The sequence below is a fragment of the Miscanthus floridulus genome, chromosome 2 (genome assembly GCF_019320115.1).
Source record: "Miscanthus floridulus cultivar M001 chromosome 2, ASM1932011v1, whole genome shotgun sequence".
Classification (NCBI taxonomy): Eukaryota; Viridiplantae; Streptophyta; class Magnoliopsida; order Poales; family Poaceae; genus Miscanthus; species Miscanthus floridulus.
In genome coordinates, this window is record NC_089581.1 from 152,380,342 (window position 1) to 152,400,090 (window position 19,749).

At 43.6% G+C, this 19,749-nt stretch overlaps 1 protein-coding gene across 1 annotated transcript; it reads right to left on the minus strand.

Annotated features, from left to right (window-relative positions):
* Window positions 1-5,682: 5,682 nt before the first annotated feature.
* Window positions 5,683-11,055, minus strand: LOC136533148 (serine/threonine protein kinase OSK4-like). Its single transcript, XM_066525721.1, has 11 exons — window positions 10,831-11,055; window positions 9,314-9,504; window positions 8,990-9,174; window positions 8,406-8,588; window positions 8,181-8,312; window positions 7,901-8,086; window positions 7,371-7,460; window positions 7,216-7,299; window positions 6,986-7,126; window positions 6,682-6,912; window positions 5,683-6,211 (listed from the first exon to the last, which is right to left on the minus strand). Exons 2-11 carry the CDS (start codon window positions 9,495-9,497, stop codon window positions 6,098-6,100), a joined length of 1,530 nt encoding a protein of 509 aa, XP_066381818.1. The 5' UTR covers window positions 9,498-9,504; window positions 10,831-11,055; the 3' UTR covers window positions 5,683-6,097.
* Between the last annotated feature and the right edge of the window lie 8,694 nt (window positions 11,056-19,749).

Consider the following 19,749-nt stretch of genomic DNA (forward strand, 5'->3'; position numbering starts at 1 on the left):
TAACAAAGTTCCACTTTTGCGGATATTTGAGTGGATTATCCGCACAGAACATACTATCTATAAATTTTACAAATTATCCATGCATTCACGCAGATTATTTGCACTTTTACCTAACAAAGTTCCACTTTTGCGGATATTTGAGTGGATTGTTCACACTTTTACGGAGATAGGATAATGCATAGTAAACTCAAACGTAAACTAAGTGTAATGAGTTCTAGGTCAAGCCAGATTTGGAGAAGTGCTTTTTAATATTTCAATTAGCAAATCCATAAAGTACTTGCACTCACTAACGCACACGACCAAGTATATCGAGTGGGGCAAGAATCTTTAGGTTGCTAAAGGGGATGAATAGCCTAATTAAAATTTCTTGCAAGCACAAACACTAGATAAAAAGGTTTGAACCGAAGTTCACCCTAATAATTTTACTCTAGCTAGTGTTTTGCGAACCTAGAGTGATCAACAACCTACAAAATTCTAGTCTCAAGATATGAACTAAGATATGTCACTAGAATTGAAAAGATTTAGCTAGGTTTTCTTCATAGGATGAGAAGTCCTAATATCTCTACTCTAGTAATTGAAAAGGCACAATGTAAAGCACCAGAGTAGATAGCAATACCTCACAAAAGGAGACACAAAGATATATCCCCGTGGTTCGGTAACTTACCAGCTACCTACATCAACGTTGAGGTGAGACCTAGGATCATCGCTTCTCTATCAAGACTCAATCCCGCAAGGTTGCCTCATCCACTTGAGGGCTTGATCTCTAAGCCGACTCAATACCTAGGCACTTTCAACACCTCTATTCCACTAAAATTGCTTTGTGCCTACTCTGTCAAGGATGAGCACAAGACTACAAGAGCCTATCACAAATCACCTCCGGAACACCTCACAATCTTCAATTTGAGTGCTTCTATGGAGTCCCGCCGCTACAAGCCGTTTAGATGGCGGCGACCACAAAGGGTAACAAGCAAACCTAGGGCCAACTTGATCGTTAGTGTCACTCAATGCAATCTCTCAAAACAAATGCACTAAGATCACTCCAAAGATGCAATCACAAACAAGCAAAATAGATTGGAAGCTTAACTTGAGCTCTAGTGTTTGTGGATATTAGTTAGGGGGTCCACGAGTTGTAATATGCCCGACCACACTCTCTATTTAGCGCCCCCCCCCCCCCCCCAAAAAAAAAACTAACAGTTGCCAACTTTCAGGAGATTTTCGGCCTGTTCGCTGGTTGGTTTCTGGGCTGGTTGGTGCTGGTTTGTTGTGAGAGTAAAACACTGATGACTGGCTGGTTTGGGCTGGCTGAAACCAACAAGCGAACAGGCTGTTTCAATCCGCACCAGAGAGCTTCGGTGGTCACCGAAGTTCTCTCAACAGTCACTAACACCTTGTCAGAGTTAGTTGTTACAACATTCTAAGCTCTAGTGCTTACCTCTCAGAGCTCAGGAGCACAAAAACACCCTCTCTGTAGCGACACTCTGGTGCAAAGCTCACGTGGGTCACTGGAGGGCTTTGGTGCCCATATTTAAATTCTCCCATGCGCCAAATTTTGTCAGAACTAAGGCTCAGTTTAGTTCCAAAATTTTTGGCAAAATAGACACCGTAGCATTTTTTTTGTTATTTGATAAATAGTGTCCAATCATAGTCTAATTAAGCTTAAAAGATTCGTCTCGTGGATTTCGTCTAAACTGTGTAATTAGTTTTATTTTTTATTTATATTTAATACTTTATGCATGCGTCCAAAGATTCGATGTGATGGAGAATGTGAAAAATTTTGCAAAATTTTTTGCAAACTAAACTGGACCTAAGCTCTTATGCTCACCTCTCCAGTGTCACAGGAAGTTAGTGTCGTTTCACTAAAAAACAGCCGAGGTTGGGTCATTGCTCTATGCTCTGGTGGTCCCCGGAGAGCTCCAGTGGGTGTAAAAATACACCACCGAGCTCCTTAAAAAAAACATTTTCAAATGGATAACTCCAATAGATCTACCACGGGACGATCGACACCTTTAGCACTAAGTTACCATTAAAAAAGTCAAAAAAATTTACTTGATCTCACCTTGCCACTCGATCCTAATGCATATACAATGTTAGATCTCACAAGTGGCACTGCGTAACCACATTTGCAAACTCAATTTGCCCCTATCTATCCTATCAACTCAGCCATTTGCACTTTTCTAATCATCTCATGACCAGTGAAAGACAAACCTATGCATACACTTTTGCCTCCACTTGTCTTTCCTCCTCTCCACTTCTAGCATCCATCACTTCCCATCTCATCACTTCACTGCTACAGGAAACTTAACCGAGGCCTTGTTTAGATGCCACCCAAATTTTTTTCACTCTCTCTCCATCACATCAATTTTTAGCCACTTGCATGGAGTATTAAATGCAGGTAAAAAAAATAACTAATTACATAGTTTAGTTGGAAATCACGAGATGAATCTTTTGAGCCTAGTTGGTCCACGATTGGACAATATTTGTCAAATAAGACGAAAGTGGTACTATTCATCGGGCTGAAATTTTTTCACAATCTAAACGAGGCCCGAGGCGGGCGAAATGGCTTAACCGAGGCGAAATGGCTTAACCGAGGCGGGCAAGCCAGCCGCCTTGGTCGGCGGTAATCGTTTAACCGAGGCGGTTGAGTTAGGTAGCCCGCCTCCGTAAATAATTTTATGAATTAAAAAAAGCCCACCGAGCCCAGTCCCGTGCGCCGCCGCCGCCGCCGCCGGTGGCTGGATCCACGCCCCTGCAATTGCCGGTGGCGGGATCTACTTGGTGGTGGCCGGATCTGCGCCCCGCCACCTCCGGTGGCCGGTTGGTAGCCGGATCCGCGCCTGGAGCTCGAAGAGCGAGGAAGCGTCGCCATCGTGCTCGGACGAGAGGGAGGCAGCGCTGTGCTCGGAGGACCGGGAGGCCACACGCCTCCGCCCCGCGCGCGCCGCCCACCGGAGCTGCCACGCGCTCGACGGCTACCGCCACCGCGCCGGATCTGCTCGCGCGGAGGCCCTGGATCCGCCCTCAGGGCACGGCCGCCTGCCTTCACCGGCGCAAATCTGAGCACGGGAACCCACACGGGCAGTGAGAGGGATGGAGGACGAGGGAGAGGGAGGATGGCCGTCGGATCTGAGCGTCGGAGAGGGAGCCGGACCTGGTTGTGCACGCGAGGCCGTGCCGTGGATGGACCAGGAGGAGCGCCGCCGTCGGATCCGACCGCTCCACCGCCGGATCTGCCGCCACCGCCCCAGTCGCCGCCCGGATCTAGCCCCCCGTTCCACCAAGGGGAGGGAGGGGTGCCGCCACGCCAAGGGGAAGGAGAGAGGTCGACGCCGTTGGTGAAGGGCGGTGCGCCGCCTCCATGGTCGCCCCGTGCGCGCCACCGGGAGAGCCCCCGCGCGCGCACGCCTGCTCGCCCGCTTGAGGAGGAGGGGAGGGTGGGGCGCCGTTGCCTGGGAGATGGAGAGAGTGGGAAGAAAGGGGCCTACGCCGCTGCCTGGGAGAGAGAGAGGAGAGAGCGGCGTCGAGGGAGATGGAGAGCGGCGCCGAGGGATACTCAGTTAGGGCCTTGTTTAGATACCACCCAAATTCCAAGTTTTTTCACTCTCTCTTCATCACATCAATTTTTAGCCGCTTGCATGGAGTATTAAATGTAGGTAAAAAAAATAATTAATTACACAGTTTAGTTGGAAATCACGAGATGAATCTTTTGAGCCTAGTTGGTCCACGATTGGACAATATTTGTCAAATAAGACGAAAGTGGTACTATTCATCGGGTTGAAATTTTTTCGCAATCTAAACGAGGCCTAGGTTAGGGTTTTCATCGGCGCTGGATATTTGGCTGAAAATGCTGGGCCAGAACTTTGGAGGCGGGCCTTATAGATGACCGTCTTGGTTAATCGATTAATCGAGACGGTTGCGTTATAATAACCGCCTCGGTTAATAGGCATTAACCGAGGCGGTTTTGTTACCATGCTCGCCTCGGTTAATGATTAACCGAGGCAGTTGCTGGTCCGGCTGTCCTGCCTCGAATAACCGAGGCGGGCAACCAGGCTAACCGCCTCGGAGCTCCAAAGTGAAACGCTGTGCAAAAAGATTTTCTGTAGTAGTGCTTTGTTGAGCTTTTGCATATCATGATCATGCCATCGCCACAATGGTTCTCATGCAGCTCCAAGTCTTGCTTATGGACTAGTCACAGATCTTAAGCTTTCCTCGTATGAAATCATTAGTCCACAAATTTTGTCATTAATTACAGGTGGCATGAAGAAATCAAAACAAGAATACAAAATACAATCAAAGCAAATGGATGACTAAGGATTTGTTCCCCGAAGTTCGACTACTTCCAAGATGGACCTACCTCTTCGTGAGAAAGCCACGAGTGACCACCAAAGGTCAAGCTCAAGCCATGCTTCTTTGAACCGCTTTTCTCACTTCACTATCTTGATTTATTCACTTGCAGAGGTGAGATTGGGGTAATCACAAACTTTTCCACGACTCACCACAAGCACGGGAGATCGCCAGGCGAGCGTTTGATGGTGTGAAGTAGGAGATAGGGTTTTGATTGGAGAATCTAGGAAGGCAGCGAACCAAAGAACTAACCATGCAACGCCAAAGATGATTGAGAGGGCATGTATTCCAACTTCATCGGTGCAATAATGTTTGTTTTTATCAGTCGCCCACTAGTGGGGTGCAAATCACTTCGATGTAGCTACGATGCCGGTGGAGCCACGAGTAAGAGATGTCAAATGAGGGCTGTGGCCTATGTCTCTCGTCTGCTCCCTTGCTCGACCCAGTGATGAGATGATGACGTGAACGCAAGGTAGGCTCAGAGCACATGCCTATGGCAGCCCCAAGGGCAGCTTCTCAAGGTCACACTAGGCAATGCCTGTGCTAACTCGAGTTGGAGCTTATGGCGTCCAGCCATGAGTTCAATTGGCTTGAGAAGGGCGACAGAGTTTAAGCAAGCGAAAGTACATGACACATGAGCAAGGTTGTTGAAATCATATTCTTAATCAAATCTGAAATCTTTAGGTTAAGATCATAATCTTAATATCACAAATATAAAAAAAATCATAGAAATGTAGACTCTACTAACTAGAATCGTAGAATCAAACCCCGTAGTTAAAATTATAAAGACGTAAAACCACATATTTTAACAATTATGCATGTGAAACCTAAGCGTCAGTGAGGTGAAAGGAAACTATGGTATTGCAAGAGAATTTTAGGTGATACGAAACACATTGACCTTTGTCTTTTCGTGGTCCGGGTTGTTTGCTTCCCATCGTGGAAAGCACGCCTGGCCCTGGCCACGGCTTCTCGACAAGGCTGCAAACCAAACACGCCCTCAGGGCGTAGAAAGGGCATATCTCAGGCAACGAAAGAATTGTAATAACATGGTAGCAAACAGATGATTTACAGCAACATTTCTCCAAAAAAAATTGTTAGTTATAATGGCATATATCCTATTCATCCTTACTGCTTGTCGCCGTGCTTGTTCGATTCCTCCATAGTCCATACATGCATATATAGGGGGGAAAAGAAAAACTTATTCAACAATCATGAAAAATATTCAATTAAAAAATCATAAAAAGTACTCCGTAACTTAATGGCTCACAGTGAACAGATATTAGTAAATTCACTGTCGAGCAGTCCTATATCTATTTAATAGTAACAAAAATTAAATCAAGTAGCACTATTTTTTTACAGATGCGTCTCAGTAGTTGTCAAGAAAATATCAGCAACTGCAAAATTTTCGAGTGCAACACACCATAACTATGTACAGTAAGGCGAACAAAAGCCGGATCTTGCAAAAAAAAATCATAATAGCTTGCACTGCAGCATCGCCATCTGCGGTGCCACAGCCTGCAGAAACAGCAATGTCCATGCAGACAGTAATATACTAAACCTAAGTATACATCTAGGACAAGTTAACAGGCAACCTTCAGGCGCTTAACACAAGACCAGTCACTAAACATGTTCGCTGTCCAAAGACGAGAAAAAGGTTCCTATTTACATGCTTTCGTTTATTCATCACCTCAGTGAAAAACTGCACATGGTAGAGCCCTATGTTTAGTTTTTCACCACTCTGAAGAGAAACAGAGCACTATAGAACCCTAAGCTTGGTAAGGAAGGCCGCACAAAAGTCAAGGAAGAGGAGTTGAGGTCCAGTAACTCTCTGCATATCGAGGAGGTACTTGTCGTCCTTCGTCTTGTAAAGCTGAAGAACAAAACAATGTCAGCAAATGCATCGCCAGAGAATGTGGCATTTGAAATGCATTGCAGCATTAGTACTACGAGTACATGATAGATGTAATATATGGTTTACTAGTGATGTTAAGTATCAAAATTTTGAAAGTTCGTTTGGTAAAAATGGCACCAGATACTACTTGTTAGAACTACCAGATGCGTGTGCTGTAGATTCACATGCTGGAAACACAAAAGTATGTATTAGGAATTCCTTTAAAAAAAAATAAGACTGAGGCAAGGCAGCTTGAAAACACACAATTTACTTATATTATTAACGGTGATTCAAACCACAAGATTGAAAGAAATAGAGGATGCATTGCTTTGTCCCCACTACAACAATGATTCAAAACATGTGGATGGACAAATCGACAATAATGGGTTAAAATCATGATGAATTACACGGTGAACAAAGTTCAGTTAGTGTAACGAGCTACTACACACCTGGAATTCAAACTTGATCACAGCAGGTAGCCTCCCATTTGCATCATCATTATCCATGATGGTAGAGTCACCAAGAAAGCTGTTGCTGGCATCTAACATGTCATGGACTTCAGGAAACCTTGGGAGCCATCTGCATTTCATGTTGTAGTGTCCATTCTTCTTCCAGCTGACGTTTAATTCTTGAAGTGCTTTTAAGACCTCAATCATTATTTCACGAGGGTGGGCCCGAGACTGTTGGTGAAGTGATACATCAATACAAGTGCTAGGTCATACAAAGCAGAGTAAAATGAACAGTATGCAACACCTGGAGTCCAAGCGCCCATTTTCTTTCAACAGGATAATGTTGTCGCAAACCACAGCTATGAGGATCACTGCTTCCTGGAACATAATTCGTCGTACCAGAACTAGATGATTCAGACGACGCCAGCTGATTTAAATTCCTGTCCTGGAGAGGCAACCATTCAAACATCAATAGATCAAATAAACCCTCAATATTTTTTTTGTTTAAACACCCAGGTGTTAATGTGTACTAACCATTGATTCTTGATAATCTGCCCCAAGATAGCCACTAGTTGCTCTAAACCGATTGTCCAATAGTAAATAATATGCAACAGTTGCCTGAAAAATTTGCCAAAAATTAGTAGTGAAGTCACCAAAAGGAACATAAGGCTCACAATGCATGTCCATACCTCATTTTGAAGTCTGCTGCACAGTGATTCACACACTTGGTTCTTGTTAAATCCCATATTAACAACATCTCGAAGTGTATCTTCATCAATCTTCAGAAAATGACAATGTCGGAAAATGTCATAGAATTGTCAGGAGAAGAATGATAGGTGGCTAATAAGTGTAGAAATCAATCCAACGGAAACACCTAAATATCCCTCAAAAAAGTAACAACGCATGAAAAATTTAGTGCTCCACTTATGTACTCCATGAGACATACATGCTGGTGGATTGGTGCTACTATACAGACTAACTGCAGTAAGGAATTACTCCAAGAAACAGCTTTTGACTATAGATTTGTACAGTATAATATTACGTTCAATAGATACTACAGAAACATGCTTATAAAAGTATTTTTCATGGAAAATAGATAGATGACATTCTGATATGAACAATATATATACTTTTTCCTACACATTAGTGGACAAAATTAGAAAATTTTGGACACAACCATACAATAGCAGCATAGCCACTTATAATTCAGAGGATATACCATTTTGGCTTGCTGTGTTGTGTCCGGTGGAGGCACTGCCAAGTAACGAGGAAGGCGAGTCTGGAACCATTGATGCTCCCGAATTTCCCGAATTGTGATTCTCTTCATAGGCTCGACAACAAGCATTCGTGGGATCAAATCCCTTGCCAAAGCAGACAAATGACTTGGAAGTGTGTAGATACCTCCCTAAAAAACCGTAAAACCAGGTAGAGGATGGTCACAACTCCAGAACAGAATCTAATTGGTGCAAGGTTTGTAGTCCATATAAGTGCTTTCTCACCTTAATTTTTTTGAACAGGTTGGGAATATTCTCATCATCAAATGGAAGAGTTCCACAAAGAAGAGCATAAAGGATCACTCCACAACTCCATACATCGACCTCAGGTCCAGCATATAGTTTACCAGATATTACCTGCAACGGAACACCCACTATGTATCAAGAAACATGGTGTGCAAAAAAGGACAAAAATATAACAGCAAACTCACAGCAATAGGAATAAAATACCTCTGGAGCAGCATAGTTCGGACTCCCACAGCTAGTCTTCAAAAAATGGCCATCATGCATGACATTGCTCAAACCAAAGTCAGCAAGTTTTACATTGTACTTTGAATCAAGTAACAAGTTTTCTGGCTTTAGGTCACGGTGGACAACCATGTTTCTATGGCAGTATTCGACGCCAGATATGATCTGTTCATGAATTTTTCAATGCGGAAGAAAACAAAACTAAAATAAGAGAAACCTTGAATTTAGATACAAAAGAAAAGGGAATATTTTAACTGGCATATCCTCCACGGAAAGATGTAATGTCTAAAGCATGATTCAAAATTCTGAAACATGCGATAGTGATACCCTAAGACAAAGCAATTACCACATCATGTTTGTGAGTCAACATGGTGACACGTCAGAAGCTAAAAATAAGGCAAGGCAAAACCATCCAGATACTCAATGAGGAGGAATATGGATGCAATGTCCATAAATATCAAAATTCACTGATGCAAAGCAAGATAGAACAGTTCTTTGATAACTACCTATTGTGACTTGGAATAGCAAGTCAATAGAAGTAACTAGACACGAAAAATGATAAATACCTGCTGGAAGATGCGGCGAGCTTCATCTTCCTGTAATCTGCCTTTCTCAACAATGTAATCAAACAACTCGCCGTACTTACAATATTCCATCACAACATATATATCTGTCGGTGTGTATATGACCTCGTAAAGCCGGATGATATGGGGGTGAATGAACAACTTCAATATCTTGATTTCTCTCTTTGCTGGAAACAGGATCCAGGGGGTCTTAATTATCAAAGCAATTCCAGGTCAATATTATCAAAAGCACCATTAAAACTAAGCTTGCTTATTATCAAAAAGTTATTAGCGAAAAATGCACTATAACTGGATAAGAAACCATACCTTTCTCTTCCATTTCCATATTTCTCATTTGGCGGCAGTTGATGATCTTTATAGCAACCCTATGTCCTGTAAGCTTATGCTCGGCAATCTTCACTTTTCCAAATGTGCCAATACCTAAAGTTCTTCCCAGGTTGTAGTTCCTTAATGCTTCAGAATGTCCACCCCCTCTAGTGCTTCCATCCATTTTCACTCTGCCATTAATAAAAGAAGATATTATGTTCATTGTATAAGAAATAGGGCAATATAAATTATATTTAAAGGATTCATTGCCCGGTAAAAATACAGATCGTACTTGGTGTACTCCCCTTAACCAAACCCTAACCATAAGCCATCCCAAAAGCCTTTAGAGGCCTTTGTCCTATGCAAAACATCCTAAGGCATCCTCGCAAAATAGAACCCCGTTTAGAGCATAACCTTTACGGTGCCTGCTCACTGGATCTCGTCCATGGATGTTCAGGTGTTGCATCCACAATATTTAACAGATAAAAAAAAACTCGGGCTGCGGGGTAGACACCCCCGAGCTATTTTAGCTTCAGGAAGAGGACTTCTCACCCAGCCCGAGAAAAACCCCGAACCCCATTGGCCCGCCCGCACATCCATTTGGGAACGGAAATTCGCCTGACCAAGGATTCGAACTATGGTCACGGGGGACGCCACCCGGAGGCTTGACCAACTGGTCTAGCAACCGTAGGCTATTTAAGTGGCGCAAAAGTAGATATCCACAGCCAGGGCTCCCTTGGTGCTGGAAATATATTAGTAAGCAATGGAATCCTATGGTTTAATTCCTTCAAAAAGCCCTAACCAGCAGAGGCAACCCGGTCACCTCAGACAAATAGATCGATAAACGGCAGCACCTAATTTGCTGACTACACCTAATTTGCTGACTACCTAGTGTCAAGAGTCAAGACGCTTAGTATTAACACGTGAATCTGCACACATAACACACGCCAGTAACCAATCAGGTACTACGGTCCCATCCATACAAGAAAAAGACGGGATACAAATCGGAATCTCTCGGCCAGAGAGGCCTTTGAGCTCAGAAGCTAAAAATTGAGGAAAGTGAGATCGACTGTGCACTCAATCTACTGACAAACTATGGAAGCAAGAGACCTCATGGAAGCAATAGATCGAGGTTGATCTTGTGCCAAGCGATGAGAGCCTAGCTGGGAAGGATCGGAGATAACGAAGCTAGAGGAGAATACTTCCTTACAGACCTGGTGTTGCGTCCGTGGAGACGAACACCGCCTCGCTCTAACAGCCCGTCAAATCCCCCGCCACAACCGCAGCGTCAGCACCAAACGCCGCTCAACTCCCCCACCTCATCTACTCCTCCGATGCTACGAAATCTCCTCGCCCTCCCCAGGCAAATGCGACAGCGAGCGCCGCCTTGATCCGCAGCTCAAAACCACCCCCGAATCCCGGACCAATTATTACCTCAGTTCCCAACCCGAAGAAGAATCGATGCAGGAGAGCTGAGCCAACCAGGAGGAAATCCACGAGAACAGCAGCGTGGTTACCTTTACTTACCGGGCTCGCCGGCCCTCGACAGGTCAACCTTCCTGCGCGCGGACGAGCGAGTGCGGGCGGAGGAGACGGGGAGCGGAGCCACCCACGAGTGCGAGAGCAGGGCCGAGAGAGGTTTTGGGTTGGGCAGTATGGCCGGCTTTGGTCCGATTCCGGGGGGCGGAGCGCGGAAGCTTTAACCCGGTGTTAGCTTAGTTTAATCGTCCGCCCTCGGCCGGGTTGGGCGAGTCGGCGGCGTTACCGGGGGAAGGTCACCGTCGCGCTGACGTGGCAGCTCGCTCTCCCGGCCGCGGCCGCGTTTGGCTCCTTCTGCCTTTCGGTCTTTCCGTCGCTTTGTGGCTCCTCTCGATTTTCTTTCCTTCTTTTTCTCGTGTGCGTGCGTCCGTTTGCTGGATTGCTGGATGGCGTGAGATGGACGGACGGCGGCTGTGGCTTGTGAGAGGCGCTTTTGGTCGCCGGTGGGGTGGGCCGTGGGCGAGCTGACACGGCGCTGATGCGGAGCGGCGTCGGAGCATGGTGCATCGAATTGTTCTTTTCTGTATTTTAATGTGCGAAAGAATTTGTTAGCTAGTGGCTAGTGGGTCTTGGTTCTTGGGCACGAGGATTGTAATGCAATCGAGCATGGAACTGTTCTATTCTAAATTTTAATAACGTCAGATACTCTGTTTTCTTGTCAACGTCACGAAAACTGAGTAGATGTTCTTTTTATATCTATATCTATAATATCTATGTATATATCTACTTAATATTAATACCTATACATACCTAGTATTAAAGAGATAAATTTCTCTCCACCCATTCTTTCATTAGCCCTCCCTCTAACTAACTCTTGGATGTGAAAATTGGATGTGTTCCTTTATTTGCAGCCCTCCATTTTTATATATGAAATATGTAGAGCTTCCTAAGATAACCTAGATAGCTACGAATCCCAATCGAAATAGATCTTCTTAACATGAATCTAATCTAAATAAAAAATTATATATTATCTTTTTATCCAAATATTAAATCATGATTTTTTGTGTTTTGTGTTCTACCTGCGCTTTTTTACATGTATACTAACTCTGCCTATCCATATTTTTTCCGTTCGGCCTTTTTTTTTTTTGTCATCGTTTCTATTTCCCGACCGTCCTCATGTGTGCGTTTCTGTTTTGCGTTTCTATTTTTTCGTCTTTCTTTTTTCGTTAACGCTTGAGTCAGGGCGTCCCTCCGCTCGGACACTGGCTAGCTTCCTGGGCCTGCGGACCAGCCCAGCCTGCTTCCCCTCACGGTCCATCTAAAAATAAGGAACACCGTTTTCTTCCTTCTCGCCTAGTCACTCATTGCGCCGCGATGCCCGCACCGTCCACTGAGCCCCGCTCCTCTCCACGCGCTCCTCGATGCCGCATTCTCCGCCTCCCCGTGCCCTCCTCCATTCTCTATCTCCACCGCATCCGAGCGCTAGCGGTCACCTTCCTCCATCTCCACCGCGCTCACCAAGCATTGCGCAAGCGCGCAGGCGCCAACCGTCGTGTGTGGCCAGGCAGCCAGGAGAGGGGCAGTCGCTGGCCGGGCTCAGGCCAGGTGTAGGCATAGCTGGCCACTGCCAGGTTACTCCACCATCCTCAGTCGTCGGCTAGCCGGAACCGACTGTTCCCGGTCTACTTTACGTCGTCCAGAAGAAGAAGGGTGAACAACATATGTTTCAAGAGTATGTTTCAAGTGTTTCATATGTTCCATAGATATGTTGCAAGTGTTTCATATGGATATTGTAAAAGTAGATCGGGATGTTGCATATGTTGCAATGCTCGTACACGTATGTTGTAAACTTCTGTTTCCAATGTTTCATCTATTTGTTCAGACACATGTTGCAAGTGTGTTTATCTGAATGTTGCATATGTTTTCACACATATGTTGCAAGTGTTTTATCTGGATATTGCTTATGTTTTGCAATAGTTTTCAAGTGCTTTTCATGTATTTTTACAAATGTTTCAGACGCATGTTTCAAGTATTTCATCTTCCTTCACACGTATATTTCAAATGTTGTATCTAGATGTTTTAAGAGTAGATCGGTTATTGCACATGTTGCAATGAGACCCACATGCCGCAGCGACCTGCAGCAGTTGATGGGGCGCCGTCGAGCGAGCACAGACGGCGGAGGGGGCGCGAGCGGTTCCCGCGCGCGGTCTAGCGGCGCGGGTGACGTCCGGGGCAACGCAGGGCCCTACGTGGACATGCAAAACACAGGTACGGCGGGGGGCATGCAGGCGCGGGGCGAAGTACAGGCATGCGTGGAAAATGAAGCGCGAACGGGAGCGGAGTGCAGGCACGTGGGAAAACAAAGTTCAGACTCAGGCGTCCGGGCGAGCGTGTCCGTCCGGACGTCCGAGCTCCTGTTCTTTTTTTTCTCGTGTCTAACTTCTCTTCCTGTTTTGTAAAAAAAACTTCATGTGTCCCCACATCTCTTTTTTTTCCGTATACCCAGCTCTCTCGTTCACTGATTTTTCTTTTGTTTTTTTTCTTTTCTAGAGTGTCTCCATTTTATTAGATAAAAATAAAAATAAAAAATAAATATAGTATTATGGATCTTTGAACTTTGGCCATTCTTTATCCCTATCCCTCGTCCCTCATAAACAAATATTCTCACCACTAAGTTATTAGTGTAATTTTAGTTAGGAATACAACTTATTATTATTAGAACCTGGATTAGTCGAATGTTTAATTAATCAAACTATGAACTAAAATCTTGAGTAATTTATCAACTTAATGAAAATAAATATATCTTCAAGTTGTACATACACAATGCAATCCTTGACAAGGGTAGCTATATATAATTTGATCGAGAGAGGTCTTGATAACAACTAATTCATTACCAATTTTAATCAGATATTAGAATTACATATTTTTATAGATGCCACTGAAAGGTCCTTGTGTGGTTTTGATAATTGAGTGACAACCTAGGTGGACTAATTGTGTTTATATGAGATACACAGGTGATTAGTCCACAGGTACATGTATGTGAGCAACATATGCCATGAAGGTGAAAATGGCTTAGAGATGTTGCAAAGCTCACACATGTGATGATGAAGGAGCTTATTGCACATGAGACATGACATTGAGTCATGTGATCAAAGGTGGAGAAGATCAAGACAAGACTTAACATGATGGACCGGTTGCAAGCGTGAAGGGCAAGTCGAAGGCTTTGGAGCGATGGACCGCGTGGCGGTGAAGCTTGAGCAAGACTTGGCGCCGATGGACGAAGACAACGGTGAAAAGCAAGTGAAGTCAAGATTGATGAACCAATATGATCACGTGATGATATGAAGTGGATCATATCATTGTTGATCGTGTTGGTGCATGTGTTGCATCAACATTGGAGGAGATGGAATGGAATGCGCAAGGCAAAGGTATAACCTAGGGCATTTCATTTCATCGGTCATAGGTGTGTAGAGAAGTTTATGACCGGGTTTAGGATAGATGGTCGTACTATCAAGAGGGGCAAACTTGTTTGTATATCGGTCATCTATGTGCCACTCGAGTGATCTAACTTTGCATCATCGCTAGGATTAAGTGGCGTGGCAAGTTGAGTGGCTAATCCTTTGAAAAATGATTTTGAAAAGCTAACACACATACACATGGTGGTGTACACTTGGTGGTGGTGGCACATTTACAAAGGAGAAGAAGTTGGATTTGATGTGGATCAACTCAGTGAAGAAACGGAGATGAGAAAGGTCCCACAGAGTGGACCGGACTCTGGTCACGCAGTGACCGGACGCTGAGGCTCAGGGTCCAGTCAGTGGTGGCAGTCAGCGTGCAGCATCGGTTAGTCGACCGGACGCTGGCTCTGAAAGTGACTGGACGCTGGAGGCAGTGTCCGGTCCTGTTGTCGGACGAAGCAGTGTCACTGGAGAGTGACCGAACGCTGGGGCTGCGTCCGATCACGTCCGATCGAACACGTCCGATCGGGGTCGGTACCTTACTGTAAACGACCGGACGCTGAGAGTCCAGCGTCCGGTCAGTTGAAGCTGCTGTGTCCGGTCAAAAGATGACCATTGAGATCGGAAGAATGCCGTTGAACGCAGGTGGCACGTGGCTGTCATCGGGCGACCGGACGCTAAGGTCCAGCGTCCGGTCAACACGACCGGAGCGTCCGGCCGACCCAACTGTTGCCCAGTGAAGGGGTAACGGCTAGTTTAGCCCTTGGGGCTATAAATAGAAGTGGCCTTCGGCCATGGCTGGAGTTGAGCACCTTGGGGGACTTTGTGTCCATGCTTGAGAGTGCTTAGGAGCCCTCCATCTCACACATACTTGATAGTGATCATCCGATTGTGTGAGTGAGCGATTCTAGTGCGATTGCATCGTGAGGTTGCATCGAGTGGCACTAGGTGATCGAGTTGCAAGCCGGTGGTGCTTGTTACTCTTGGAGGTTGCCACCTCCTAGATGGCTTGGTGGTGGTCTTTGTGGAAGCCCGCAAGAAGCTTGTGCGGTGCTCTGGAGAAGAGCTTGTGAGGGGCATTGTGCTCGCCCTGTGGGAGCCACGAAGAGCAACTTTAGTAAAGCGTGTCATTGAGCTACCCTCACTTCTGGGGTAGGTTCTTGCGGCGCCCGACGTGCGGGCTTGGCGGGTGATACCAATTAGCCGCTGAACCACCAAGTGAGCGGTCGACACAACGGGGACTAGCGTGTTGGAAAACACGTGAACCTCAGGAGAAAAATCATCGTGTCAACCTTATTCTTCCCATTGGTTTACATCCCCGTTACACAAGCTTGTAATTACTTTCATATACATTGAGCTTGTGTTGTTGCTTTTGTAGTTAGTTAGCTTGTGTAGCTTGCTAGTTACCTTCTTGCTTGTGTAGCATAGAAGTAGCTCCCTTGCGTGGTTAATTTGGTTTGTGTAACCTTGTTAGTCATATTGCTTAGTTTGTGTAGCTAAGTAATTGCGCTCTCTAATTTGACATTGGTTGTCTTGTTATTGAGCATTGTTAGTAAGCATTAGGTGGCTTTGTGCTTTTGCTTACTAGCATGTGTAGGAGTTCCCTTGTTGCTTAAAGTACTAGTGGCATAAGTTTGTGTGACCTTGCTCCTAGAATTGGTTAGGTGAGCTTTAGCTAGCCCGGCACCTTTGTTGCTTGATTAGTATCTTTAAAAGGTGCTAGTGAATATAGATAGAGGGGTGTAGTCTTGGCTAGACCGATAGTTTTAATTCCACACTTGTTTCGGTTAGCCAACATGATTAAGTTTTAAAAAGGACTATTCACCCCCCTCTAGTCGTCATCTTGACCCTTTCAATTGGTATCAAAGCTAGGTCTCTCATTTGTGGTCTTCACCGACCCAAGAGGATGGCGGCTTATGCGCTAGATGTTGATTGTCCACACATTTTTTATGGCACACACTTTATACGATGGAAAAATTGGATGATATGGAATTTTAAGTTTATTTGCCCTCAAATGTGGTGGATAGTAGATGTAGGCTTTTCTCATGTGTTGTATGAAGATAATCTAACTCAAGCATAAGAGAAATGCCTAGATCTTGACATCTAAGCTACTAACATCATGTATAGATCTTTGCATGATTGCATATTTGGAGAGATCATTGACATGAAGATCGCCCATGAGATTTGGAGTTATCTCAATGAGAAATATGGGATGGTCTCCAATGATGATGATGAGCCCAAGAAGGAGGCGCATGAGTGTGTTGAGCATGACCACAATTCGGTGATCATGGAAGATTGCTCCACCTCATGATCAAGTGATGATGATAATGATCATATCACAAGATCACTTGATAAGATTGATGATGATGCCACAAGTGATGCCAATGATGATGCTACTCCATGCACACTTGATGGTGATAATGATGGATCATGCTCGGGCTATGAGAGTGATGATTCTTCAAGCTCTCCAACTACATCACATTACTTCATGTCACAAGGTGACACTAAGGTATCTAATACAAATGTGATTGATCTTGATTCATATGAGGAGCTTCTAGATAGATATGGTTGCATGATCAAAGCTTAAGAAAAAGAGATGGCTAAAACCGAGAAATTGAAAAATGAAAACTCTTTTCTAAAGAACACATGTGAACAACAAAAGCATCTACTTTATGTTACTACTTGTTCACATGAGGAGCTAAAAGTGGCTCATGAGGAACTTAGTGTTGCTCATGATAACTTGGTACAAGACCATGCTTTTCTCACTATGAAGATTTCTAGTGGAAAAACTAAAACTAGTGAGAGCTCATCACATGGGTCAATTGATCAATCATATATTGTTACTAACCCTTGTGATGTAGGCAAGAAGCATGTATCCACCTCTTGTGATGACTTATTAGATATGCCATGCTCTTCACAATTAAATGCTTGTTCTACTTCTATGTCTTGTGAGACTAACCTTTTGAAGGAGAACAATGAACTCAAAAATGAAGTGAAGAAATTGAGCAACAAGTTAGAGAGGTGCTACAACTCAAAAGTCACCTTTGAGCATATATTGAAGACTCAAAGAAACTATGGTGACAAGTGTGGCCTTGGCTTCAAAAAGAAGATGACAAAGGGTGAAAGAAAGAGAGAGAGAAAGATGAAGAAGCTACAACAAAGAAAGCTCTCTCATACCATGTGCTACCGGTGTCATGAAGCGGGACACCTTACAAATGGTTGCCCTAACATTGAGAAGCTCAAGAATATAAAAGAAGAAGAGAGGCTAAAGCATGTCAAGTGCTTCAAGTGCCGCACTTGGGGTCATCTTACCTCAATGTGCCCAACCAAGCAATTGGTGAAGCAACAAGTGAAGCCTCAACCAAAGCCATAAGTTGAGCAAGAGAAGACACCCCAAGAGCAAATTAAGATCAACCATAAAGATGGTGGTGACTTAATGATGAAGAAGAAGAAAATAAGAAGGAGTGGAAAGGCAAGGCATCCAATGCAAAATCAAGATGCCAAGATGATGAGCAAGAATAAAAATGAGAAGAAAGATTTTGCTCACATCAAGTGCTTAAGTGTGGAAGTACAGGACACTTTGCCTCTAAGTGTCCTACCAAGCTTGAGAAGAAGGCTCAAGCAATCTATGAGAGGCAAGGCAATGAGAAGCACCACATGAGTAAAGAAGAGAAGGCTCAAGCAAAGAGAAAGTGCTACTCATGTCGGAAAAGGGGACACACGGCACATTCATGTCCCCTAGGTAACACTCCTAAGCCTATTTTAATTGATAATAATATGCTTAGAAAGGATGTCAATGGTACCTCATTGGTTGCAATTGCAAAACATCCCGCTACTCATACTAAGGCTATGCCTAAGTATGTTGCTCCTAACTTGAGAGGACCCAAACTTGTTTGAGTACCATCAAAAAGTGGATGATTGATTATAGGTACCATCGGTATTAGAGACTTGATTTAATTGATCTCACATTGTTCATCATATGTTGAATCAAGTTATGAAGCTTAGTGCATATCCAACCCAATGCTAAGTGAAAATTGAGTGAAGTCCAAGTGCTACAACATACAAGTGTCATATACAAGTTGTGGTGGTTTATTGGATTATTTGATGGCTTGCAAATATTTGAGTTGAAGCTTACTAGTTGGATGATCATGAGCTAACCAAGGTATATCTCTTGTTGATCATTTTATTTAGGTGTATATGAGTTGATTGAATTGGATAAATATGCAATGTTGCTTGCTATAAGTTGATTGAATGGATAATTGCCTAGTAATCAAGTTTGGATTGATTTGTGTTGGATAAGTTCATAAGATGGCATTTAGTAAGTGGTTTGAATGGATATATGTCTTATGGAAGTATTCAAACAAGTTAGTTTCAAGTTTAATTCATATTTGATGAAGTATAGCTCAATTGTTGAAATCTGTCCTATAATTGAGAATCTGAGATAGCTGTGATCTTAGCCATATTTGAGTAATCAAAACTTATTGGATTGGCATAAAAATTGGTGTACATACTCTAGACTTATGGTATAAGATTCTATATAATTTTCATGAGAATTGGATAAGAAATGCTTCGGTTTTGGAGTAGATATTGTCAGCTTAAGTGCAGCAGTTTTCAGCATATAGCAGTGGTGGAAGAATTGATATATGGTAGCAATCTAGAAGTCAAATGAAGCTCAAATTTTTACAGCCGCTAGATAATTTAGTAATGAACATCTCCACCAAATTTCGTGGTATTTGGATTTATACTTTGGGAAATATGCTTATTCCTTTGAAGGGTACAAAATCTGTCAGAAAAGTGACAAATGTTGGATTGATCTAGAGTCACTTTAATTGAAAGGTCCTCAAGTTGGAAACATGTTTACAAGTGTTTGAGGTACCTAAGTTTGGTTTTGAGATGATCTAGAAGCATGACAAGATATGAGTACAAGGTCATTTGATTGTGGAGTGTACTTTGCACACCTTTAGTACTCAAGATGAAGATCAAGATCAAACTCAAGATGAAGATGAAAGTTTAAGTTCTAGTGACTATTGGAAATCATTTGGTAGAAATAAAAGGACTTAAACAAGAAGAAAGAAAAGGACTTAAAGAAGGAATCAAAGTTACTCACCAAGTTAAGTCCATCACTTAGATCAATCAAACAAGTTATTTCAAGTGAGTGTCAAGAATGGTTCTTGGAGAGAGGTCACTTCTCCCTAGTGTAGGGGCTTGCCGCCTATGTGTAGGTAAACCAAGTGTGGTACTTAGAAGGCTAACATGGAAGTGGTGATTCGAGAAACATTTAAGATGCTTAGTTGAAGCAATCAAAAGGGTTGATCAAGAAAAGCAAGCAACACCCAAAAGAGAGCTAGTCATAATATTTCAAGTGGTATTCTCAAATTGATGCTCTCATGCAAGCAAAAATCAAAAGATAAAGCAAGCCAACCACAACAAGAAAGTGCACTTGAACATAAGTGGTATTCATTTCATATGGGTGAAGAATAAAATCCAACATGGTATATA